Source organism: Callospermophilus lateralis, unplaced genomic scaffold, assembly GCF_048772815.1.
Source record: "Callospermophilus lateralis isolate mCalLat2 unplaced genomic scaffold, mCalLat2.hap1 Scaffold_63, whole genome shotgun sequence".
NCBI lineage: Eukaryota > Metazoa > Chordata > Mammalia > Rodentia > Sciuridae > Callospermophilus > Callospermophilus lateralis.
In genome coordinates, this window is record NW_027514713.1 from 642,908 (window position 1) to 667,077 (window position 24,170).

General features: G+C 32.9%; 1 protein-coding gene across 1 annotated transcript in view; it reads right to left on the bottom strand.

Annotated features, from left to right (window-relative positions):
* The window catches only part of LOC143389527 (A-kinase anchor protein 9-like), a 91,974-nt gene that overhangs the window by 12,275 nt on the left and 55,529 nt on the right, over window positions 1–24,170 (bottom strand). Inside the window, 6 exon segments of the mRNA XM_076842529.1 lie at window positions 349–453; window positions 1,885–2,061; window positions 4,881–5,000; window positions 5,498–5,508; window positions 10,495–10,708; window positions 18,341–20,701. Coding sequence (XP_076698644.1) covers window positions 349–453; window positions 1,885–2,061; window positions 4,881–5,000; window positions 5,498–5,508; window positions 10,495–10,708; window positions 18,341–20,701 — 2,988 coding nt within the window.

The following is a 24,170-nucleotide window of genomic DNA, read 5'->3' on the forward strand; positions in this document are numbered from 1 at the left end:
GAATAAACTTCCTTCATAAGCTTATCAGTTCACATGTTTATTGTCTTGAAGATCAATCTAGGCACTGAATTGAGAAAGTCTATACTTTGGTTTTAGACCACAAACTTCATTTTGTTCAAATGAGGTTTTCAAGGTAACTGATTTTAAAATAACTCAAAACATATTTTGTCATTTAAAAATAAAGTGGTAGAGTGCTTGCCTAGTATGTGTGAGGCACTGGGTTCAATCCTCAGAACCATGTAAGTAAATAAAACAAAGATATTTGCCCATCTACATCTAATACACACACATACACACACACACACACACACACACACACACACACAAAAGAAAAAAAAAAGTCCTTACCTCTTTCTCTTTTCTGTCAATAGCATCTCGCTCAGCTTGCAGTTGCACTTCTAGAGACAATTCTGCTTTAGCTTCTAAGGCTCCAAATTGTTTCTGGTCCTCTACCTTTAAATATATAAGAATGTTCTCAAATTTTCAGACATTAAATATTGATTATTCAATGTGTGTGTGTGTATGTGTGTGTATGTGTGTGTGTGTATGTGTGTGTGTGTATGTGTGTGTGTGTATGTTTCCTTTTGGATAAGTAGCAATTCTCTCTGACCAGTTAGGAGGACAAACTACATTAGTGAATATCAAAAAGTTATAGATATTCAGTCTTGAATACTTTCATAGAGTCAAACAGGAACTTTTGACACTTAATAATGCATTTCTCAGATAAAACTGAAGGCTCTTTCCCATCTGCCCCCATCCTCAAGCTTTCTTATTCAAGCTCTGATGTTTGTGTATCAAACTTTTTTTTTTTTGTAAGTGTCCTTTTTATTTTTATTCTTCCATGGTGCAGGGGATGGGACCCAGGGTCTTTCTCATGTTACACAAGCACCCCACCCCTGAGCTACAAGCACCCCAGCCCTAAAGCATCAAGTTCTCCAGGTTCACTGCAGGGTGTGTCAGCACTTCCTTCCTTTACATGGCAGCATAATATTCCCTCACAGGTACCTTCCATGTGTCATTCTTCCATTCCTCCATAGTTGGGCAGTTTGGTTGCTTTCATCTTCTGGCCATTGTGAACAGTGCTGCCACAAACATTTGTGAAAAGGGATGGCTTGAACACCTGTGCTCAGTTACTTGGACATACTACATGAGTGGTAATATGGTTATTCTAGGTGTAATTTATCATGGAACCAACTAACTCTTCTCCAGAGTGGCAGCACCACTTTCCAGTGGCAGGGAAAGAGGGGCGTGACTTCTCCACATCTTGGCCAGCAAGCACTTGCTGATTTCCACTTTCTGGATCCTACCCATGCTCATGGGCATGAAGTGGTATCTCATGGTGGTTTTGACTTGAACTGTCCACATTTTCAAGTGCTTCTTGGCTATTTTCTCACCACCTTTGAAATGTGACCCCAGCTCCCGCTACCTCCCTGAACCACCATTCCCACATTCACAAGTCACTAGGCCGTGGGGTCAGCCCCGAGTATGCAAAAAGAAAAAGAAAAGAAAAAGAACTGAATTCCCATTCTTTTCTCTCCTTCTCAGAAGAGGACACCTTCCTCTTCTCCAGCCATTCTTCATCTTCTTGTGCCTTCTCTCTAATTCCATTGACTCGGAATGCTGAGGAGGCAGGAGGATTGCAAATTTGAGGGCAGCCTGGACAACTTAGCAGGACCCCTCCCCTCTTGGTAAACGTTTATCGGGAAACCAGCGAGTGCCCCAACCCTCTCCGGGTACTGGCCATTTGGCCATTGCCAGGGTCGCTGAGCTCTCGGGCTGCGCGTCGGCGCGGCCCTGCCTGACTGGAGCTGTCAGACGCCGGCCCCTCCGCCTCAAACTTTTCTTCATTAAAACACTTAATAAAGTTAACTCAAAATGTCACACCTTTTGAAAATTGTCTGTGCTAACAAGTAAGGCTTGTTCCAGTTCTCTCACTCTGAACTCTAGCTTTTCAATTTCTTCATTCCTCTCTTGTACATCTCTCTGCAGCTGTTCTTTTGATAGAAACAGCTCACTGCACTTGTCTGTTTTTTCTTTTAGATCTTTTGTTAATTGTTCAACCTGAAAATATAATAAACAAAAAAATCTAAAAATTTGAAAAGTTCATAACTTTCAATTCATCTCAAAAATCATTTTTTTTTCAAAAAACATTTTGAAATGCTATATTAATTTCATTTTTTATAAGAATAGCAACTATTATCTCAAACAAAGGTTGATATTTCCCAAGTTGATAAGAACTAGGCAGCACTAGTAAACAACAAATATTGCTTTTGCTCAACGCTTTTTAGAAAAATTTCATTCTCTTAAGACTAAGACTTTAGCTAGGAAGAGGGGAATAATGTTGAATTATCTAGTAATGGTATAATTGTACTAAGACCTATGACCTTAAAGATGGCAAATTTTGTAGAGTACTTACTGACTTGGTCTCAGAATGTGAAGTAAGATAACCTGAAAAAAAAAATCTTTCATGAATCACCTTTTGATAATAGTTATTTACAAAGCACTTTCAACCTATACATTGCACTATCCCAGAATAGAGATGAGGATGGGTGGAAAGAGAGAGCTGTACATTTAGTGTCTTAATAGTTCTCCTGCATCCAAAATAAATGATGACAAATCCCAGAACTTATCCCTGAAGACTGATATGCAAGTGCCTTCAATTCAATGGCTCTGTGATAGAAGAATACAGGAAGGATTAATAAGATAATTTATGAAATTAGTTCTGATCAAGAGGTAGAGGAGGTTCCTAAAAAGATAGGTGATGGTAAGAAATAAAAGAATACTGCCTTTATTCAGTGAAACACTTGGAAGCAATTATACAAAATGACAATCATTATTCAGAACATTAAAAAAATGAAAGCTTAATTATAATTATAGGATTAAATTTTAACAGTAATAAAGCTACTGAGAATAATAGGTTGACTAAGTTTTGGATTAAGTTCATGAGAAAAGGCTATAAAGCAGGTACAAAGAAATGGCATATTATAATATGTATTCACAGTTGGAATTTTTGGGTCTTCAGAAAATCAGAAGCTGGGATTAGTTCTGGCAGGGTAAGCAGAGAACAAATGGGTCACAATGTTCCTGAGGAAATTCAAACATATCTTAAAGTTTCATGAACGAGATAGGTCAACTTTCAAATATTTTTTAAAAAATTATATAGTAGAAAATGGCAGTCAAAGTTCTAGATCTTGAATTATCTTTTGAGTTTCAATGAATAAGTCACTGTTTTTCAAAATCTAAAAATACATTTGTTAGAAATAAGGGCAATGACTACAAACAAGGGGAATGATGACTTCTCTGCTACTCTAGCAGATTTAACATTTCATTACCATGAACTTATAGGCATTTTATACTTCACTGAGGTACTTTTAAGAGAAATGAATCAAGTAAACTTCTTAGAAATTGTAGATAATTTTCAGCAATAAAATTATTTTCAGAAATAATAGTAGTTGAATTTAAGTGTTAACTAAGGGCCACACTAATACTGCTATGCAGTGGGAGCTATTACTGTCTTTATTTTAGAAATGAATAAATAGATTTGAAAGGTTAAGTAGCGTAGTTACTGTCAGACATCTACTACATAGCATAGCCATGATCCACACTGGAATTGCATTATCTCAAGCACAATCTCTTTATAACCAGGACAAGCCATCTTTAGAAATATATATAAGTGATATACATATAAATATGTATAATATTTCCCATGTAGCATTTGTTTAATAAATGTAGAGTTTTCTGTATGAGGAAAATGGACAGTTGGAGTGACAGAGTAGAAGCAGGGAGACTGGTCAGGAGGCTACCTCACACATATAGGCAAATAAGACACAGGGAAATGAATAAAGGTGAAAAGAATAAAAAGATGTAGATGTGGCTGAGAAGGAGTGGGACTGAGGAAGAATTCTAGAATTTAGCAAAGAAGATGATTTAGAAGACAACATTTATTGAGATGAAGAAGGGATAATTTTATTTTTGTCTTTTTGATAAAGGCTAATCAGGAACCAAGAATATGATTCCTGGATATGTTAAAAATGAGACATCTACATGGAGACAGTGTAGGCAGTTGAAAATTCAAGTACAGAGTTCAACAGAGATGTTAGGAATAAAGGAACAACTGTGGGGCAATTTACAGATGACTGGGAAGAAAATGTAAAAACGGAAGAATGAGGACTCTAAGACTGACTAAGTCATGAGGCACCCCTCATTTATTTTGGGTAGGCAGAAGACAAATAAACACTGGAGGAGAGAGACCATACTCTACAGTAGGTGTGTCACAGCAGTCAAGAGAAGGAGATACTTATAGAAGACTGTAATGAGTGTCTCCAAATGGTTGAGTAGTATTGAAGAAAGAGAGGTGATTACTAGATACAGCCAAGAGGCTTTGGGTAACCTTCATAGGAACAGTTTAAATATACTAAGGGGTATAAATTTCCAAGAAAAAGATGTTGGAAACTTCATTGTAGTGGACTGTAAAAGAGAAGAGAAAGGGAAATAATTAGTAAAGAGTGACTACAGAGAATTATCAGTTTTGTTGGGATGGGAGTAGATAATTAGGCAGAGAAGTTTATTTAATACTAGAAAATGTATAAAGATGGAAATAATTCCAAATTTCAGTACAACATTTTTATGTTTTGTTTTTTATGGTGCTGGCATCAAATCCAAATCCAGGGCTTCAGGTACACTAGGCAAGTGTTCTACACATGAACTATAACTCCTAGTCCAATACAAACATTTTTTAGGGTTTATGACCTCCTCACATTTAAGTAACATTCAATGTACTGATTTTTAAGATTTATACCTTATTCACTTTTAAGTTTTTCATAATGTAACTCTTACTTCACACTCAAGATACAAATAGGCAATACCAATAAAGTTCTTACCTCTCTAGTTTGATGTTCACCAACAGGCTGGATTCGAGGCACAACCTTAAGTTGTTGTTCTAACTTCTGTATTTCTTGTTGGAACACATCTCTTTCATGTTCTCTGTCAATGGCTTGCTCCTGAAATTGAACAATAATAAAAACAATAGTAATTGAAGAAACAATATTTATTAAACCTATTATCTCTCTTTAGTCATAGGTTAAGTTTGTTTGAAAAGAAAGGACTGATGACCATGGAATCACAAAGATGCAAAAATATTTTTGGTATGACACATTACTTATTTGGGTTCTTCCACAAAATTTAAATACTTAAAATTTATTTTCAAGAAAGAAAAAGTAGGGGCTGGGGATGTGGCTTAAGTGGTAGCACACTCGCCTGGCATGTGTGCAGCCCGGGTTTGATCCTCAGCACCACATACAAACAAAGATGTTGTGTCTGCCAAAAACTAAAAATAAATAAATAAATATTTAAAAAAAAAGTAGGGCTGCAATTGTAGCTCAGGGGTAGAACACTTGCCTAGCGTGTGTGATGCACTGGGTTCCATCCTCAGCACCACATTAAAAAATAAATAGATAAATAAAATAAGGTTATTAAAAAAAGAAAGAAAAAGTATTACCAGTTGTTTTCCTGGTAGAAAAAGTACAAATCATAGAATATAAACACTAATATGACTGAAATAAGCATAAACAAAACAAAAAGAAGAATTTAATACAGAATTATCTATTCTATACATCTTTCATAGAATAAAAGGGATAATTAAGATGCATATGCATTCAAGCTTTAAGTACTGACTTAGCTGACTCAGTGGACCCGCATACTCGAGAAGTGGTTTATGGATAAGCATTCTAAAAGAGAGAGAATGCAGGACTTAGGCTAATTATAAAAGACTAAAAATGTAGTAAATCTTGGTAAAAATGTGTATTTTTTTAATGATAACTATGGAATTTCACATTTCAACACAACATTTACAATGTCAATGTTTGAGTTTAAATAGTCTGCTCAACTTTGGGCTAAAGGAAAGGTGACTATTAAATTCTCTGATCCAAGAGTGTAAAATTAATGTCTTAATAATACAAATGAAGCTGAATTTTATGGGTACCATTTCATTTCCTTACAAGCACTTAGGATGTTGATAATGAAAAATAAAATAACTCTTCAGAACTTTGAATATAGGCCCACCACTGATTTTTTTTTTTAAATAAATCATTTTTCCTACTCTTGGCAAATAACAAGCATTTGAGCCTTCAAGAATATTATGTCTTTGGTTCTCTGTGATGCTCAAGTAAATTTTTGAGTTACTGAAACAGAAGCTTTAATCATTCTGTACATGCTAAAAAAGAAAGCTCTAGAGAAACAAGAATTGCTCAAGGTTAGAAATTTCATCTGCTATTTAACTACAGGCCTCAGAATTAATCTATGAAAACAAAAAAGAATTTTTGGGAACTACATAAGTCATATGTTTGCTTTAGTTTGGCCAATCAAGGTGCAAACCAGAAGATATATTTATCTAACTATTTATTCCCCATCCTTTCCCCCAGTGCTGGGGATAGAACTTAGGGCCTTGCATATACTGGGCAAGTGCTCTACCACTGAGCCATATAACAGGAAATACATTATGATGAATTTCCCTGACCAGTTAGTGAATTCCCTTTACAATATGTGGTATCTCAAGAGTCTTTTCAAGGTATAATTCATATTCTAACACAGAAAAAAAAGGTTTAGTTTGTTTCCAAACAGAAAAGAATACCTGGAGAAAATTCTGGGTGTCATATATGAAGACCATTCAAAGAACAAATATTTCAACAGGAATGTATGTTATATTGATAATTCCTTCCTCATTGAATCCCAGAAGCATATTAAAAGTATCAGGGGGTGGGACGGTAGATTGATATGAGAAGTTTACCAACTAATAGGGAATAAATGAATCAGTTTAAATGTCAACAATTGAAGAAACAGCTTAAGTCAATAATTTAACCCTAATAGAAATGAATCAGGAATTAAAATGCAAACTATATATTTGTCATAGTTACTATATCTAATAGTCACTGCTATTGCAGAAACATGCCATATTAAATAATTAGAGAAAAAAGTACCAAAGAAAAGCCAGTCATCAGAACAATAAGGTAAGATTAGTATTTAGAAATCATGTGAATTTAGAATATATCAGTGACTTAAATAGACAAAGATAAGCTTAAATTCCTAGGCTGGGGTTGTGGCTCAGTGGTAAAGTACTTGCCTAGTGTGTATGAGGCACTGGGTTCAATTCTTAGCACTGCATGTAAATAAATAAATAAATAAAATAACAACTAATAAAAATGTTTTTTAAAAAGGCTTAAATTCCTTAATTGAAGACAAACAAAATGAAACAATACTTCCTCTAAATTTATATACATTTGGATACATACATTACATACATACATTATTTATATACACATATACATGCACACACACAATGATTATAATGTATGCGTACATATAAAACAAATAATTTTAAGAAAAAATTAAGTAGAAAAGTAAGACACAGACTCTTTGGGGACGATTTTAATTTATGTAAGAACATGACATCTAAGTAAAGATCCAAAAGAGATGAGGGTGTGGGCATACAAATACCTGGAGAATAATCATTCTAGGTAGAAGAAAAAGCCAATGAATCCCTAAAGCAGAAGCGTACTGATATGTGATATATTTGAGGATCACAGTGGGGATGTATGAGGTTTTTTTTTTTAATCTTTTAAAATTGTTTTTAGTTGTCAATGGACCTTTACTTTATTTATTTATATGTGGTGCTGAGAATCAAACCCAGGACCTCACACAAGCCAGGCAAGCGCTTTACCGCTGAGCTCCAACCCCAACCCCATGGGATTATATGGTTGGAGAACAGTAAGTGATAAGAAAGTCAGTAGGAAATGAAAGTCAAAGATGTCATGGTCCTCAGGACTAGTGAGACTGTAAAGAGCAGAAGAGGATTAGAGTAACATGATGTAACTGAAATTATAAAAGCAAAGGTTCTGGCACTTGTGTTGACTATATAGAGAACAGACTGTAAACAGAAGTTAAGTAATCCAGGTGAAACACACAACAATGGCAGGGACCAGTGGAGCAGTAAGGAGTGGCACAATTTTGATGTACTTTGAAAGTTAAAAAAAACCCAAGATTTTTTCATAGAATGGCAGAGAGTTATGACAGAAAGGAGTCAGGATGGATGAAGATGGCTACAGAAGGAGAAAATTTTAGAAGATCCTGATCCAAGAAAACATACATAGTGGTAATTGAAGATCATTTCTTCTCTCCTCATAGATCAGGGTTCTATTTGGGACATGATGAATTTGAGCATTAGACAATCAAATGGAGTATATTCAAGTCATAGTGGAATGATCATACTTAGATTATTTAAGTATTCACCACATCAACATATCAAAGCCTAGGCATAGAATAAACAAGTAAATATCTACTACCTGACTTATTTTAATTCAGAAAATAGATTAATAATAACATCTTTATAAAAGTATAAGTAAAATTCCTATAATAAAATGTCTTTGGTTTATACCAACATTTATTTCACACATTTCAAAGATACAGAATTATATCCTGCTCTTATTTCTTAAAAATGTTACATCCTATCTCTTTGTTAAAGTTATATTTTATTCTTAAAATAACCATTCCAGATGATACTATCATTGTTACTAAGCTACAAATACTGCTGAATGAAGTTTTAAGTAAATAGATACCTTGGGTCCACCGTGGCCTCACTAATGGCTTGAAGCTTCTCCTGTAGAGAATAAATTTCTGCCCTATGATTTTCTTCAGTTTCTTTCAATTGTTTGCGCAAAAAGCATATGAAGTTTTCTAATTCTTGAATTTGTTCTTCAAGTTGTTTAATTTTTTTTTGGTATCTTTCAGAGAAGATAACAGGAAGAGAAGACAATACACATTTCAATACAAACTTCTCAGTGAAATAACAATCATTTTATTTCAATGTATAAAAATATTTATTCTTTGAAAAATGTTTTGAGTGAAACTCAGGTTTTAATTTGACTCATTCTGACTGATGAAAACAAGAAAACAGTGTGATTCAAGATCATTTCTCCTATTTTTATGGTATAGTATCTCTAAATTCAACAATTTTATATCTTTAAAACAATTCAGAAACATGAAACAAAAGAAGGGTTGAAAAGGGACCAGAGGAGAGTAGTTAACACCTTTCACTTTCCTCTTTTATTTTTATTTCTTAAAAAATGCTGATAATTAATCACTAAACTAACTTTTTTGCCAATTAAATGAGCCATTAGTTAAGATGCAATTTGGGAAATAGTGGACAGACTACCTCAAGAAGATATCAATTTAAAAAAATACAAACTTAAAATATTACTATATTCAAAGAACCCCTGAAGTGAAAAAGCATGGTATTATCTGATATGCTTGAAATTCTATTCTGTTCACCAAAGCAATTCCAATAATAAAACTCATTCCTAGAAGCAAAAGTGAAGGCCTAGAGATACCTTGAACACAAGAAGTCTAGTTAACTGGCCAAATAATCATGAAAGAAAAACATTAACTGTGACTAATTGTTTATGGTTCATTGTATGGTCCCTTTACATTGTTACTTCCCATTATTCCATCTTGGTCTTTTAACTCACTCTCTAGTTTCCCCTGATAACTCATTCTTGTCCTTGACCTCTTGTCCTTGACATTCATGCTGATTATAAATCTTTACCTCATAATTAAATTTTTCTCCCAGGTTTCAGACTTCTATTTTCAACTAACTCCTATATATTTTTTCAAAGTCAATAAGTATTCTATTCTTAACTCAATATATTTAAAACTGAATTATTATTTTTTTCACAAATTGGTTCCTTTCTATGACTAGAACCATACTCTAGTTTCTTAAGCTAGAAACTTGGGTATCATTCTTAATTTCTGCTAACATTAACAACAAACTAGAACCTAACTCTAAGTGTTGAACTTAACTTTCTCTCATACTCAATTCAATCTGGCTGGTCTTCCCATCAATAATTTCATCCCTTCCAACTGATCCTAATGGTATCAACTTAAAATAAAAATCTTATTGTTACTCCCACTATTTAAAATCCTGCTGTAGGTCTTATCACCAATAGCATAAAACATAAACATGTTTCATCAGAGTACATAAAACCTTTCCTAATCAAGCTCCTTCCAATCTCTCCAGTTTTATCTAGCTAACACAACCTGAACTCCCAGTTCTCCCAAATGGATGCAATCTTAGATAGAGCTCAATGCTTAAGACTCCATAGCCTTCCCCAAATTTCCAACCCAGTTACTCCTACCCATACCCTCATGCTACTCATCTCCCCAGGAAAGACAAGACTCTTTTTTCTCCCTCCATTCTTTACATTTCAGAAATTTTCAGTGTATTTTATATATGCTTTCCCAATGGATTATAATTTCCTATGGGAAAATGACTCAGTAATTTTAGTTTTCTCTAGCACTTAAATGAATATCCAATGATTATATGAACAAATAAGACTAGGGCTTAGATACACAAGTCACCTTCCCCTGTGAGTTCTAAGGACAGAATTATGAAATGGTGGACTCTAAGTGTTGCTTCATGGTAATTATAAGTCAGAAACTATTTACCTATTTCTTGTGTTTTTACATTCTGTAGTTCTAACTGGTATATTTTCTGAAGTTCCTTGATCTTTTCCTCTTGAGCAGAAATAAGCTCCTCTTTAATATTGCAAAGAGCTTTATCTTTTTCATTTTCCATATATTCACAAACCTGATCCACGTGAGCTGAATAAACCAGTGAAAGGCATATGCACTGAGCTTCCATCTGTAGCCTTAAATCATTCTGAAAGTGAATATATATTAGAAAAATTTAAAATAATTTACTATAAAATAATTTGCTTTTTGCATATACTAAAACAAGAGGAGAAATAAATTATAGTTTAAAACTTCATAAGAGAACCAATGACATTTTTTTCTTCATTCTTCATTTAGTTATACTGAGCTACTTCTTTTTTCAAGGAGAGTAGTATCATTACCTCAATTTTAGAGCAAATTTTGATATTTGGTATAGCTTATGATTTGTCCATATTGGAGAGTCTTTATTCTGACTGTCCGGGAATGCTCCCTACAGAAACAAGTTGCCTCTGCATAAAACAGCCTAGAGCCTCAACATTTTAGGATGTTTAAAGGCGAAAACCACATCCAGATTGACTTGGCAACCAGCAAGCAAGCAAGCAAGAAGTAGTACAGAAGCAGAATAAAGCCATTAGCGAAACAATGTAATGTCTTAATCAAATTTTCATCTCATTCATTTCTCCTGGGATTTTTTCATAATCATAATCAAAAGAGAAATGGATCAAAGTGACCCTAGTTGAATATAAATTAAAGAATGGCTACTAACATCTAATCAATTATTCCCCAGAAAGGCACACTGCCCAAGGAAAATGGGAACCAAAGAGAACAATTTTACATTGTGTAAGAATTGCTATTTTGTATTGTAAGTAGGCTATGCTAGGCAATTAGTAATGTGGTACAGTGATGGGGCATTCCTATGGGAGAAGCTCTTCTTACGTAATATGGAGTCTCAGGGTAAAATGAAGTCTCTTTGGTCATTGCTTATATAGCCTGTCCTATAACATTCTCCACTGGTTTTATGGAACTAATCAAATCATTAATTAATCATCATTGGTTTACAGCTACTGTAGTGAGTATGGAGGACCATCAGTTTTACAGAATGTATTTTTTGTTTTATATATCTTATTAAATAAACAGTTAAAGATTCAGGGTCCAATTAAAAACCCTAAGAGGACTAACAGCAATGGATCGGCTACAGCTGTGTAAGAGTAGTTAGCCAAGGAGACCAGGAGAACAAATTTTCATACCAATTTCTCTCATGTTGTCTTGGCTCTTCCTTATCTTTCATTTTTATTTTCAAATAATATTTTATTTTCTTGGCACTGGGAATTGAACCCAGGGGTTCTCTCTACCTGTGAGCGACATTTCCAGCCCCCCTTTTTTTTTCAATATTTTCATTTTTATGTGGTGCTGAGGATTGAACCCAGTGCTTCACATATGTGAGACAAACGCTCTGCCACTGACCCACAATCCCAACCCCAGCCCTTTTTGAGGCAAGGTCTCAACAAGTTGCCAAGGTTGGTCTTGAACTTAGAACCCTCCTCTGCCTTAGCCTCCCAAATAGCTGGAATTACAGGCATGCACCACCATGCCTGGATTTAAAATACTATTTTAAATATGGAAAAATGCAAGCAATAAACTCAAAACCCAAATTAACAAGTACTATAACATTTTCTCTATTTTTTTCATTCCCTGTACTCCCCATACACTTCTATGTTCTCATCACTCCTTTCTCACAGGCAACCAGTATCATAGTTTGGTACAAATCAAGTCCAATTCTTACATTATCACTTCTCATTACAATACATTTTGCATTCTCAATGCACTGTATATATTGTATTTTTATGGACTTACACAAATGATATTAATTTTACAAGTTTATTTTCTCATTCAATATGACTCTGGTATTATTCCATGTAGGTAACAGGGGGTTTAATGTCCAGTACAACAAACAAACAAAAAATTAACAGCATGTAGGCAATAGGTTAATTCATTTTAACTGTGGTATTATGACTATACCAAAATTTGTCCATTTCCTTTCAGGAGATAAATTGGTTTATTCCTAATTTTTGGATAAATGTGCTAATTTCTTTCTAATTAGTGGTTCTTAAATGTAACATGCATCAGAATCACTTGGAATGCTTATTAAAACAGGTTACTTTAGGAACCTAACCCCATCCCCACAGTTTCTGTTTCAGGAGAGGTCAAAGAGCTATGAATTCTAACCCGTTACCAAGTAATGCTGTGCTTCTGGTCAGGAACCCCACTTTGAGAACTACTTAGAAATATAACTGCTAGGTCACAGATAGTGCATTTTTAACTGTGCTAGATTTGATCAAATTATTTTTATATAACAGTACTAATTTACAACGCTACCAGAAGGTTGATTACTTATATACTCACATCCTCACCATTCTTTATATCAGACTAACTTCACCAACCTAATGGGTATAAAATATTATTTTATTTTTACACTGAATAGTAAGGTTGAAAGAATATTTTCATGTTTATTAGATACTTTGATTTCCTATTCAGGCACATGTCTTTCACATCTTTTGCCCATTATTATTTTGTTTTTGGACCTCTTGTTACATTAATTGTTCTTTCTATATTCTTGATAGCTTTTGTTTGCAACTTACATTCATGGCAAATATCTAGTCCCAGTCCTCAAATCTATTTTACATTATTGTTTTTAAAAGATACAATAAAATTTTTAAATCTTTTCCCATGCTTTGTCTTTATTAAAAGTTTTCCTATCTTAAGATTCTATTTTCTTCTTATGTGTACATTTTTAACCAACCTGATTTTTTTTCCCTAAAGGGACAATGATCTAATTCCCTAACTTCTAACCTCTAGTATCAAAAGTCAATTGTGCTCAAAACAATTTTTTTTCCTCCCAAACAATTTTGAATACTCTAAGCTTCTTCTGCTAATTTGGTTTATTTTTTTGATTTCCTCTGTCTCTGCTCAAATATCATCTCATCAAAGTAGTCTTCCTTGACCTACCCTATGCAAACAAAGCCCTACACTTAGGGAGATCTTATTCTTCTTATCATACTGTAATTTTATTCATAGCACTTAAGACCACCAGAAATATTTGTCTGTATTTTCTAATGTTCATTTAAACCCTAAAAAGTAAACTTTATTCTTCCTTGATCATTTTTATTCACTGTTAAATTATGAATGACTTGAACAGTGCCTGGAATGTAGTAGAGATTCACTAAGTGATTCATTGATTTGTAGGGTCTTCTTGCTAAATTTTTACAAGATACAGATCTGTTCTGGGCTTTTCATTATATTCTACTGATCTACTTAACCATCCTGGCATTAAACCATATTGTTTATAATGATTTTGTAATAAGTTTTGATAACAAATACATACTTTTAAGATTGTCTTGAGTATTCTTGGCTATTTACTCTTCTATATCAATTTTAGAATCAGTATTCCACATTCATTAAGAAACCTTATTGTAATTTTGACTAGAATTATTAATTAGGAGAGAAATAATATTTTTCTTTGTATCTTTCCATTATGGATATGATATGTATTAGCACACAGTCAGGTCTTTGTGTCCTTCAATATTTTATAATTTTCTTAACAAAAACTCAAAATATCTTATTATCTTGGTTTTTAAGTTTTGCCTGATCTGTTCATATTTTTTCTCATTTCCTATTCTTGTCATATTGCAAGAACTGGAGAAGCATTCACTAAGAACTACAAAACCATGTTGCAATAGTAATGTTGACAATGGGTATGTATCCTAGTACTATACTTGATTCTAATGGAAATGCTTCTAAATTTCACCATCAGAAATATAATCTGTCAACATTTTGATGAAAATCAGCATCATGACTAGAAAATTTCCCTGCTATTCCTGATTTCCTAAAGCTTTTTTTTTTTAACTTATAAATGGGTTGTCAAATTTTTTATGTATTTTTTTCTGATATGCACTAAAATAATCATGGATTTTGTCTTGCTACATAAAAATGTAGAGATTACAGTCACAGATTTTTTTTTCAAATGTTTAACTATTTGTCCACTCTTGGTATAACTTGCTAATATTTTATTTGGAATTTCTGCAACTACACTTACAAGTTAGATTACTCTACAATTTTATTTTCTTTACAATTCCTATCAGGACTTCATATTAATATTGGCCTTCTAAGGTGAACTAAGTGGTTTTTCTTTCTTCAGTTTTTCTTCTTTCCTTTCTTCTTCCATTCTCTCTTTAATCCTACTTTAGTGGACAATTACACTTTTGTTCTTGGAGAGTTAATAAGAATTACTTGTAAAATGGTCTTAAGTCTAGCATTTTGGTTTGAGATGAGGCAAAAGGGAAAACTTCTGACCACTACTTCAACTCTTTAATGATTACTGACTTATTCATTTCTATTTAATGGTTATTTGAACTTATTCATTTCTATTTGCATTAGTTCTGGTAGTTTATATTCTTCCAGAACACCATTTAGAGTTTGCTTATATCTTCAAATCTATTGGCAGAGATTATTTGTAGCATTATTTATGACTTTTGAAATTTCTTGTGGTACCTGTACTTATGTCCTTATTTCATTCTTGATTTTGCTTATGTGTTTTTCCCCCCTTGGTCATATTTTTGGAGATCTAATACCGGTAAATAATCTTTTCAAATAATAAACATCCAAAGTTCTTAAAAATTTCCCCACTTGTTTATTACAAGTTCTCTTATTTTTTGCTCTTTATTTCCTTCCTTCTACTTCCTTTGAACGTAGATATTCTTGACACTTTTCTATGTTGTTGAATACTTAACTCGTTTCAATATCTCATTTATTAAATTGATAATATTTAAACCTAAAAATTATTTTTTACACATCATGTTACATACATTCTACTTTTTTAAAAAAAATATTCATGTCTCTCCTTGTGCATTTACTCTTCCAGATGAACTATAAACCAATTAAGTCAAATTTCTGTAACTTTTTAAGTTGGATAAATCTAGAGATAACTGACATTGTATAATATAAAAAATTGCCCACTCAGAGATGAGACTTTTCATTTATTCAAATATTTTTCATTAAAGTATTCTAATTTTATTTATATTGGTCTTACATATTTTTGGCTAATTTTGACATTTATTTTACATTAGGTTTTTTGGATTTTTTGCTTAGATTATTTTTCTCAATTTCTTAATTACACCTGTGAATTATCTACTTCTATTTATGCCATGTATCTTTTTATCTTTGGAATGGTTAGGGCTTATAGAACAATGCTAAATAGCAAGAGACAAAAGCTATTCTGATTTTCATTCTAACATGAAGGCCTATCCTGATTCACAGCTGATTCTTGATAAAGCAGCTTTGTTTATTTCCCCTATTCACCCCTCATTCATCCATTCGTAAAACATTATTAGCTGCTGATTATGTGCAAAACATTATTCTAGGTACTAGGGATATAGTAGCTGTCTATATAGCCTATACAGTAGTGTCTCTTCACTCACAGAACTGATATTATGGTTCCTCTTGAGGTTTCTAAGCTCCAGTAGATGTTTCTAAGCTCAGTATCTCTTCCAATACCAATAATTACCTCCAATTGTAAACACACACACTTGAATTTATGGCTTCTCTCAGCATCAATAACTAGCCAATATCTATATGTTCCTGCCACTCCTTATTTCTTGCACCCCAATGTTGAAAAGACTCTTTGATAATCTGGAATTATACTCCAAAACTATTCATTTCTTTCTTTTCAGTAAAAAAAAAAAAAAAATATTTTTTTTTCTTTTTCTTTTTTCTTTTTTGGTACTGGGGATTGAACTCAGGGCACTCGACCACTGATCCACATCTCATCCTTATTTTGTATTATATTTAGAGAGAGGGTCTCACTGAGTTGCTTACAGCCTCACTGTTGCTGAGGATGGCTTTGAACTCACTAGCCTCCTGCCTCAGCCTCCCTCAGCTGGGATTATAGGCATTTGCCACTGCAGCTGGCCAGTTAAAAATTCTTAACAGCCACATTTATTTTGGTTTCAGTGAGATATATCTGCTCTAATTACTAAGTTTAATACTGAGAGTAGGAGTATTTTGTTGCCTCTGCAGTATTTCAGACAAGTAAACAGTATCACTATGTAAGTCACCGCTCAATTTCTTCTGTGACCTTCCCTCCACCTGCATACATACCTTACTCCCCCCTCTGTATCAATGATGGGGTTTATTTTAGTAATGATAAATGGGAGCAATTTACAGACTTGCTTTTCTTCACTTTGTTTAGTTAATTTCAAGGAGAGAGTATCTAAACACCATTGCAAGTATCTTCAATACAGAAACAAAATTCCTATTAAGAAAATTTCACCAATTTGACAAATGTCCTTCAAATTCAGGTCTTCTTCGAATAATGCTTTTTAATAAAATTTAAATTATATCTGACATTTTTTAGGAGTAATCACCACCATTTATAGTTTTAAAAACAATTTGGAATATTTAACATAGCAATAGTAGTTAAGCAATTTGAATTTCTTGGGTCTATTCAAGTTATTAAAAACTTAAAGTATGACCACATTTGATAAGATCATCAACATGAACATGTCATTAGAAATAAAAACAGAAAACTTTCCGATGACTTCCTATTGTACTTAGGGATAAAAATCTAAACTTACAAAGTCTATAAGGGGCTCCCTCTGATTGAGTTTCTTCCTTCTTCAAATTCTTCTCAAACTCAACTACATAGGCCTTCAATTCGGTTCCTCAAATTTACTCATGGTACAACTGCTCTAATTTCCATAATGCAGCCTCTTCCCTCTCATTTGAATCTCAGTTCAAGTGTTAATTCCTCCAAGCTCCAGACCACCACAAACCTCCACCCATCATTCTCAATTTCTTTTGTGAGCTTCCCTGTTTTATTTTATCACAATACCATGTTTTATTTCTTCATAGACTGTTAACAATATTTCTGTCTTATTTTCACATTTATTACCTGTCTTTCCTCACTGAAATATATACTCCTTAACTTCTTCTCTCTTTCAACACTAAACTCTTATATCTGCAAAAGATATTTATTACCTAAGTTTTAGAAGCAAATAAGTTTATTTAGCAGGCTACAGTTGTGGCTCAGTGGTAGAGAGCTTGACTAGCATGTGTGAAGCACTGGGTTAAATTCTCAGCACCATATTCTAAATTAATAAAATAAAGGTAAAATGTCCATCTACAGCTAAAAGATGTTTTTAATTATAAAAAGTTTATTTAGCATTATCATACTGAAGATACACATCAGACTTTTCTGTTATTTCTAATATGAATAGCTGACATAAAAGGAAATAACCTATTATTTTATGTGTTTTATTTCTTTAGCTGTACAGAGAATTAATACTATTTTTTTCCTCCTCAGGTATAAGACTCAAAAAACTCTAGGGCTTAAGTGTTTTTCTTGCAAAAAGGAAAAAGAATTTATAACTATTGAACAACTGCATAAGGTTCTAAAACACTCAAGAGTTTGTTTACAATTGTGGAACCTTGAAAAAGACCAGTATGAAATAAAAACTCTAAAAGTCTTTGAAATTGCAACAAAATGCTAAGTTATAAAATCAATAACTTTTGTAAAGTTGAGATTCTAAACAATATTATTTAAATTATTGTCTTTACAAAGAAATATTGCTTTATTTTCTGAGCAGAATATATAATAGATTAGCTAAAAGAAAAGCAGTTTAAGAAAAAAACAGGAAAATTAAATGATAAATGATAGATCCAAATGAGAATTACATGATTCACTTTCATTTTCTTTTATAAATTTGTTTTAAGAAGGTGAAAACTCTTTTTAGCATGAAATATACATTTTCACTGTCCTATACCATATGTAAATAAGTAAATATACCTGTTCTGATTTAAGTACATAAAGTTCCTGATGGAGTTTATCGTTTTCACTTGATTGATCTGTCCCAGGTGAGGACTCATTTGTTACTGATGGTGAAAATAACTGTTCTTGCTTGCTTTCTCTTCTAATAGCCACATTTTCAAAAGAAATTTTCTCTTCCACTACTGTTTTTGATTCTTCTCCAAAATCTTCACCTACATTAGATAATGATCCTTGAGAATCCTTGTTTATAATAGTTACTATTCCATCTTGTAAAGAACTTAAATGAACATCACACATGTTTATATTTTCTGCTCTATGATGGTTAATTAGGAGTTCTAGCTCTTGAAACCTCAATAGAATTTTCTCTTTTTCTTGCTTTAAAGATTTGACTTCTTCACTGAGAAAATTAACCTCACCATGTTTCTGTTTTAATTGTTCAGAGAGATCAGACAGTTTCTCTGACAATTCTAGCTTTTCTCGCTTGGTTACCTCAAGTTTTTCCATAAGTTCTGTTGTATCTTTCTCAACAACTTCACAGATTTCTAATGGCTCTGGAACAAAAGCTTTGTTAGTATCAAGCATGGCACTTTTCACTTTGATTGTAGCTGGATTTATTCTTTGTAAATGAAGCTCTCCATTAAGTGCTTTAAGTTTACTTTTATACTCTAATTCTTGTTTGTTTTTACTGTCTTCTAAATCATCTTTTACCTTGAGAAGGCAAGTATACTCCTCCTGTAACTCTTGATAGTTAGCTTCAAAATTTTTTTCAGCAAATGAAAATGTACTTCTTTGCTTTTCAGTTTCTTCATTTAGCTGAATACACTGTTGTTTGAGGGCCTCATTCTCTTTTGTAAGCATTTCCATTTCTTTTTGCCAGCTGCAATCTTTGGATATGGACTTGCTGGAGTCAATGAAAATCAATTTTTCTTCTTGTTCAGCAGGAACATAAATTTTCAACATGTCCTCAAAAGCTTTTTTCTCATTTTTAAGAATGTTATTTTCTGCTTCAAGTTGTGAAAATTTTTCTTTAAGGTCATCCTCTTTTTTCTTTATTTGTTTCTCCAATAATTCAATTTTAAGTTGTAATTCCTGAACTTCTTGTTCAAGCGTACCTTTTTCTTTTTTTTCTTGTCTTAATATTTCAATTTCCTTTTGGAGTTCATGCATCTGAAGGGTCATTTCTTCTGATTTTGAATCCATGATGGACTTCTGTAAATCTTTTAGTTTTGAAATTTCCAAAACCAACTGATTCTGCTTAGTTATCAAATTATCTTTTTCAAATTGCATTGTTTCCATCTTTTGACTCATTTCATTTTGTAAGCCATCTATCTTCTGTTTATAGTGAATGGCTAAGCTATCTTTAAGTTTTTCAATATTTATTCGATGTTCAACTTCTAAATCATCTTTTAGTTTCGAAAGTTCTTCTTCATGACTAAATAGGAGCTGTGTTCTCAGCCTCTCTAATTCAGCTTCTTGTGATTCAGCCATTCTGTCTAATGCAGCATTTTTTCCTTTTTCCAACATTTCAAGTTTTATCTTGTAATCTGTAACTTCTGCTTCATGTTTTAACTCTAGTTCTTTCCTAGATTCAGATGCCAGAACAATCTCAGCTTTTAAAACTTCCACTGTACTAAGGGACTTATGTGCTTCATTCAGTTGACTTTCTTTTTCAGCTATTATCATTCTAGCTCTCTGAATTTGGTCCCTTAAAAAGTTCAATTCTTCAAAAAGGTCATCAAGTTGTCTCTGCAGAGTAGATTTTTCTCCTGAAATTATTCCTAGTTCTTCTTGGAGTTTTTCCTTTTGAGCATTAGCATCTTGTAATTTCATATTCAGTTCATTTATTGCCACATTCATTAACTTTATTTGATCTTCATTAATTGTAATATTTCAATGTGATTTTAAAACACTCTCAATTTCTTCCTTATGTTGTGCTTTAAGTTCCTCTATCTGTGACATGTGTTGCTTTATTAACTCTTGTTTCATCTGTACTATCTGCTGCCCATACATTTCATTCATCTCTGCTCGGAGTTGTTCTAATCTTTTCTGCATTTCTTGTTCCACCATTTTCTGTACCACATCAGATTCAAACTGGCTATCTGTGTAATGATGTATTTTCTGAAGGTCTTCAACTGTACCCATTAATTGTTTTATTTCTTCAGAACATTGTCTTTCTTTTTGCTTAGAATTAGCCAGCTCTAATTTCATACTTGCAATTTGTTCTTGTAATTCTCTCATTAATTTTTCAGTGGCTGTGACTTGATCCTTTAGCTCAAGATTCTTTTTTTCTTCTTCTATTATTCTTATATTTAATGCCTGGATGATCACCTCCTTTTCTTGTAATTCTTTTTTATTTGACTTTTCTACTTCATCTTGTTCCTTTAGAAAGAAAAGAAAATGGAAATATAAGAATGACATTTTTAGCTTCTGGCAACTTCTTATGGGTGTCTCCTTTTTATAAAATTCTATAAAAAACAACTGTTGGGCCTGCCGCCCCCCACCCCTGTTTTTCCCAGTACAAGAAGAGTAGGACTTATCTACCTGACAGTACATATGAGCAAACAATATAACAGTTTTACCCTTCTTGGGAAGAAATTTATCTTACATTGTGCTGTGATTAAATATTTAAATTTAAAAATGCAATCTAATTTGCCTAGCATGTGTGAGGCCTTGGGTTTGATCTCTAGCACGACCAAAAAAGCAAAACAAAACAAAATCCAGTCTGATTAAAATATCTATATAAACTATCACATTTTCATTTTTCTTATTAACTGGTCAATATTCTAAATATAAGTATTTCTGATGGCTACTTATAGTACTACATACTATCTAGACACTCTCAGAAGACACAAAAATATAAAAACCTGTCCTCCCCTGGATTCTCATAAGAAACAAAAAATAAATAAATACCGGTCCTCCCCTGGATTCTAGTGATTTGAAGGTATTCATGGACAAGTGCTATAAAATGAGAACAACAACAAGAACTAAAGTGGATTCCTTTAAGTCTTCCTTAACTCCATTCCTAGGGTTTTAAGTGAATCAGAAATTTAGGGATATGCAATGCTTAAGTGACTGAACATCAAGTGACACCTAAGACCACTACTGTATATTTACAGCATACCAACTTGGGCTTAGACCCACAGTTCAAACAGAAAAATAAAAGACCATCAGATAATTTTCCCCAGTTCCTATCTTTGGAACTGGAGATTAGGCTAAGACAAGACATATTAACGCATATTCATTAAACAGTTAAGAGCTATAGTCCTAAAGCCAAGGAAATAAGTGAAATCCATATAACTGATGAAAATATAGGTAAGGAAGAAAAGTTATGTTAAGGAGACACGAGTCCTTGCCAAACAAGGACTTCTAGGCACCTTGAATGAATGTACTAAGAAAATGTAGACATTGATCAATTGAGTATAGTTCTTGGAAGAAGACCAACACACCATCAACCTTTGAGAAGTCTGATCCCTCTCGAAAAACCATACTGAATGCAGAAAACAATGTTGGGAGTTACAGCAAGGAGCATTTAAGAAGTTTAGTCTACAGACATGAACATTACTACTCTGAGATGGATGTAACAGGTTATCTCAACCTCATGCCACTGAACATCTGATTCCTCCAACACCCTTTCATCTAATACTTAATAAACAATTTTTTTAAATTATTACCTGGCTTTTAAAATTCATCTGTCCATAGAAAGAATATAAAATCCAATGAGCTTAAAATCTGAAGTTTGTGATAATTATTTCTCATTGTAAATTCACAGTCTTATATTTAGACTTAAACATTAACCTCTTGAACTAATTAACCTCTGATATAGCTCAAGAAAAAAAAAATATGACTTCTGAGCCTAACAAATAAAGGCCAAATTTTGCACTACATAAACCAAGGTTATCTTGTGCAGCCTCTTGAGTGAGACTATGAGCTGTTGTCTTAGTGTCACATATTCCTTTTCCAATTACATCAAATGTTATAAAGTGCTGAGCCTTCTTAATTTCTACACTAGAATGCAACATTAGTAAATTAATGTAATCTATTAATCCTGGTATTTCTATCTGTACAATAAAGATAAATTTCCTCTATCTCCCAGAATGTGTTTGAGGTTAAAATAAAATAATTAAGGTATTTTATTTTTACTGAGCTTTATACAAATATATTCATATACTAGAAAGAAATTTATAAATCAGTTGGAACCTATATAAAATGTAAAATCAGGACTGAGGCTGGGTCTCAGAGGTAGAGTGTTTGCCTCACACACATGAGGCACTGGGTTCAATTCTAAGCACCACATAAAAATAAATGAATACATAAAGATATCTTGTCCATCTACAACTAAAAAATTTTTTAAAAAAGTAAAATCAGTTCATGATGGTCAATTTTAGCTAAACTGTTAAATAATAACTAGTTTTGAAAAATGTTAACATTGATATAAAAATCTGTTATAATTTTATTTCCTGATTTTCTATAAGATGAAAGGAACACTCCTCATAAAAGAAAATAACTTAATTCAATACTGTCCAACACCTAATATGATAACCATAATTCTTCATTCAACTATTAAACACCACAAATTCACAGTTTTCTTTGTTTAGCTTTTTTCAAATTACATGGTTTTAAATCACTTGTTCTATGTTACAAAACTGAGAGCCCTTCAGTCAAGGAAACCTCTATTTTTAGAACTACACCTGAAAGAGTGGGGAATAACATACTTCCTGTTTGTGACTACTATAACACAGGAGGTTTGGAGGATTAGGATAATGAGCCTTTGACTATCAATATAGTTACTTCAGCTGCTCTGACAGAACTACTTCTCAAAGGGATTAAATTTTTTGAAAACTGAGAAATTAAAATATAATAAGAAGAACAATAAAAGCATTATTGCTAACATTCAAATAAACAGTTTATTTTCATTACTAAAATGAATTACATAAATTTTAGATTATCTGCAATTATACTGCCTAGTGACAATAAGAAATAATAAAATCCTAGATCCGGGCACTTTCAACTTAGGCCTCGATTGTCTTTCTACTCTTACCCTCCAGAAAGACACTTCCAAAGCCTATTGCTTTCTAAGTAAATTACTTTTTGCTCCCTATACATTTTAAATATTTCAGCCTGGGTCTTTATGCCCACTCCACACCCCGCAAAGAATATACTGCCTATCTCTATTTGTCATGAATTCATAAACAATTCTCTTGATTACCAAATAGGTATTGAATAGCTGTTCCATATATTATGTTCCATATATTATACCAATTTATGGGTAAACAAAATATAAATAACACATTATTCCAATTTATAGATCTATCTCAAATATTACCTCCCTGCTGATGTCTACCCTGAATCTTTTCCTCATAAATCAGACCTCGTCAAAACATTCATAACACTTGTTACCTGCACTTACTTTTTATTTTGTGGTAACTTGTGTACATGCCGCACCTCTCCATGGGTTCAGTGAAGAAAGGGGACATCTTAAGGTCCGTCATATATCTTTTGCAAGGGTTACTACAGAATAGGTATTCTGTAAACACTTGCATAATCTTTAAATTACCTTAGTTGAAAAGCATGCCCTTCTCATAATTTAAATTTGTACATTTCCTATTTTTCAAAGAGGAGTCTCTGGAGTCAGATAACTGAGCTTTGAAATCTGGCTCTATCAATACATCACTTCTGCACCTGGATTATTTCCTTCATCTTGCACTGTCTTGGTACCATCAATTGTAAATGATAAAGGTACCCTTATCTCATGGGGTTGTAGTGATGATTCAATGCATTAATATGTGTAAGAGGCTTTGAATACTGCCTGTTATAGAGTAAGTACTTAATAAGTGCTAGTTAATGCTTT